At 70.7% G+C, this 3,734-nt stretch overlaps 1 protein-coding gene across 1 annotated transcript; it reads right to left on the reverse strand.

Annotated features, from left to right (window-relative positions):
• Positions 1-203: 203 nt before the first annotated feature.
• MNEG_7867 (hypothetical protein) lies at positions 204-3,527 on the reverse strand (the record flags this gene model as incomplete). Its single annotated transcript, XM_014043659.1, has 7 exons — positions 204-473; positions 867-1,234; positions 1,576-1,761; positions 1,979-2,499; positions 2,729-2,859; positions 3,126-3,184; positions 3,410-3,527. 7 exons carry the CDS (start codon positions 3,525-3,527, stop codon positions 204-206), a joined length of 1,653 nt encoding a protein of 550 aa, XP_013899113.1.
• Between the last annotated feature and the right edge of the window lie 207 nt (positions 3,528-3,734).

Consider the following 3,734-nt stretch of genomic DNA (forward strand, 5'->3'; position numbering starts at 1 on the left):
GGGATGGGGTGGGATGGAATGTGGGTGCAGACAAGAGTGCACAGGGACGGGGCGGGGGAGCTGCGTGGGAGGGCAGGGGTTTGAAAGGGACGGGAGGGGAAGGGAGGTGTCAGCGTCCCGGCCTCCGCGGTTAAACCGGGGGCAAGAGCACTAGCCTCCCCCTCGCTGTGCTGCAGGCTACAACGCAGGCGCGGCGCGGTGAGCTAATCGATGCCGCCTTGCCTGCCCAGTTGGGTCCAAGTCGCCATGCGACGGCCCCGCAGCTGAATGAATTCATACTCCCACGCTTCCCCAAGACCCACCATCTGCTCGTGCCACCCCGCCGCCGAGCTGGGGCGCGGCAGCAGCAGTATGTTGACGCCCGAACGCGCCCCCGCGCCCCAGGCCGCCGCCAGCGCCTCGACCAGCGCCTCCGCCGCCGCGCGCAGCAGCCGCTGCGCCCCCATGCCGGCCGCCAGCGGTAGGTGGCGCAGCTGCGGGCGTTGGGGTGCATGCGGGGGATTGGGGGTGTCAGGTGCAGTGCCCGGCTGCAGCGGCGGCTTGGAGGAGGGCGGGGTGCCTTGCCTTTCCTTGAAAGGGCGAAATCCGTGGAAAGGGCGGGAGCAGCCGCAGCCGGAGGGGGCGGGGGCTGCGAGGCGCCCGCGCCGGCGTCTACAGCCGTCGGCGTGCGTCCCATGCAGACGACGCGGCGCGGTGGTTTAGGCGATGCGCCTCTCGCGATTGCCTCTACCCGCGCGGGGGGGTGCGGGTGCCCCTCAAGGGCCACCCTAACAGCCCCCCCGGGGGTCACCATGCAGCTCACGCCTCCTCGCCCTCAATATGACGACATTTCTCATGCCCCCACCCCACACAAAGGAATAACCCACCTGCGTGCCATCCGACAGCCGCGTCAGCGGCCGCGTCACATCCCAGCTCAGAGGGCTCGCCAGCTCAGCTGCCACCCCCCCCGGCAGCTCCCCCACCGGTGCCCCTGGCCCCGGCCCCGCCGCTGCGTGCCCATTGCCAACGCCGGCGCTCGGCGCGTCCGGCGCCGCCGTCAGGCGGGCTGTTTCCAGCAGAAGGTCGTGCAGCCTCGAGATGACATCAGCGCTGATATCAGCACTCCTGCTGCCGCCGCTTGCGGGCGCGGCGACGAGGGCGGCGCCGCCGGCGAGGACGCGGGCTGCCAGGCAGAGCGCTCTCGCGCTGCTGGGGTCTGCCGGGGCCTGCGCCGCGGCCGCCACAGCGGTCTCGGCTGCGCGGCGGGGGCGCACGCGCGCATGAGGCCACATGCCAGAACGCCCGGACGTTGAGTAGACCAAGTTGGCGCCGAAGGCGTCAGAGGGGCATGGCTCCCTCGCACAGCTCCCCTTTCCGTCCCCACCCCCCCCTCGCCTGGCCCCCCTTGCTTGCTGACCCACAACCATTCAACCACCCACCGCTGCTGCACCACCCCCCTTACCATTCGCCCCTCACCATTCACGCGAAACTCTTCCCCAGACCTCAACCCCCTCCAGATTCCGCACGCCACCCCATTCAGCCCACCTTCGCCCGGCTCCCCTTGACCATTCCCCGGTGCCTACGCTGAACCCTCACCTAATGACAGCGCCAGATCAATCAGATCCTCCACCTGCCGCAGAACTTCCACCGGCACCTCCCCGGTCACCACCCCCGCGCCGCCGCCCCCGCCGCTGGCGCCTAGCAGCAGGGCTGCGCAGACATTCGCCAGGTCAGCGGCGCCGCAGGTAGCTTCCAAGGGGGGCGCGGGGGCGCCCTCGTGCCCTGGAGGGGGGAGGGGGGTCAAAGGCAGTTTGGCGTCCGAGCGAGCGGCAGGCAGGACGTTAATATATTTGTAACGCTGCAGCCCCACGGCGCTGACTCAGCAGGGTCAGGCATGGGCCCAGCAAGCAAAACCAGCAGCTGCCTCGTTCCCATGGCGATGGTGTGTGCCTACGCCCGCCGCGCGCGCGCGGATGCACACGCGCAAAACGACGCGCACCGCTCGGCGGCGCCAGCAGCCGCAGTGCCTGCTTGACCGCGCGGCTGCTCCAGACCAGCAGCCGCACCAGCGCCGCGCCGCCCGCGAGCGCCGGCACCGCCGCCGCCGTCGCCGCCAGGTTGGATATAAGGATGTAGATCTTGTCGTCTGTCAGCAGCTCGGGCAGCCGCACGGAAGCTGCCGGGCCCGACCCGCCGTTCGCCACTGCGGGGCCGCCCCCGTTGGCGAGGGGGCCGCCGCCATCCGCAGCTGCCGCAGCGGGCCGGAGCGCCTGCAGAAGCGCCGCGGCGTCTTCAGGCAGCAGCGGCAGCGGCGCGCCCGACGCGAACGGGCCCTCTCGTGTGAGCGCCCGCAGGAGCAGGTTGCAGCCGCTCCTGGCCCACGCGGCGCCTGACTCGCCGCGCCGCAGCGCCTCCTGCTGACTCAGCGCCTGCGCGAGCAGCGCGCCGACCGCGCCGCGCAGCGCGCGGCTGAGCTGCTCCCGCGGCACCGGCGGCAGCCCGGTCGGCAAGCAGATCAACCTGCGGGAGGGGGGACAGGAGGCAGCGGGCCTGTAGCAGCCGCGGCCCCTCCACAGCAGCACCGCTGCTCGATCATCAAACACCCCGCCGCACGCGCATGCAATGAGCAGGGGCACCATGGGAGCCCCACCCGCGACCCTATCCACGCCCGACCGCCTCAATGTCTTTTTCCCGGCTGCGGCTTCCGACCCCCGCCCCAGATGGCAGCCGTGCGCGGCGCGCCCCCCACCTTTGCGCCGAGGCCATGAGCTGCGCCGCGTCCGCCTGAACTCGGAGGTAGCTCTCATGCGGCGCCGACCAGACAGAGGGCAGCCGCCCCAGGGCCTCCGCCAGCCGCGGCACAAGTTCCTCTGCACGTGCCTGGGGCCGATGGGTTCGATTCAATTCGGTGGGGGGAGTGTGGGCGGGAGGCCTTCACAGGTGTGGGGTGCTCGAGCGGATGTGGCCACGAGGTGGCGCTCAAGCCAAGGGATGAGGGGGCGCCGCGGCTGCTGGCGTCGCGGCGGAGCCGCGGAGGGCACGGCAGCGCCGCCGCCGGCCGCGGGCGTGCGGCGGGGTGGCGGCGCACGCTGCTGCAAGGTGGCGGCGCGGCCCTCAGGCGTCGTGCGCTCATTGAGCCTGCCCACCTTCCCATCAGGGCTTTCAAGGCAGGCGAACAGCGGCAGCATCCACTGCAGCAGATCCCCTGGGAGCGGGCGGGCGTGCAGCGCAATGCCAAACGCAGCATGGCAAAAGATGCGTGCTGCATGCGGCCGCAACTGCGCGGCACTGCTTGAGGCGTCAGCCCTGCGAAGGTTCTGCATGCGCATTGCGGCTCCGCGCCGGCCCCATTGCCCCATTTCCAAGACAACAGTCGGACCTCCCAGCGCACCGCGCCCGCCAACCGCCTGATCCCCCGGTCCTTACGTACCTGCGTCCTCCGGCGCGTCGCGCGTCTGCAGCAGCAGCGCCAACTCATCCACTGGCGCGGGGTCGAGGTCGCCGAATGCCTGCCCCCACGTGTGTGCCACTTGCAGCGCCCGCGACATGCTGGCGGCTCACGCGTTACAGCGCCGAGGGGGCTGTGATTGATCGCTATATGCCTGTAGCCGCAAGTGCTAGGGCCGAGCCATGACGTTCAAGGTTGCTGATACCCGATCAGATCTGCAGGCCTGCAGAGCAAGTCCGGTAAGTTGTTGAAAACTGATACGACCACACGAAGTGTGCAAGTTGGGTCTGCTTGCTCACAAGCAGTC

This window comes from Monoraphidium neglectum, assembly GCF_000611645.1.
Source record: "Monoraphidium neglectum strain SAG 48.87 unplaced genomic scaffold scaffold01434, whole genome shotgun sequence".
NCBI lineage: Eukaryota > Viridiplantae > Chlorophyta > Chlorophyceae > Sphaeropleales > Selenastraceae > Monoraphidium > Monoraphidium neglectum.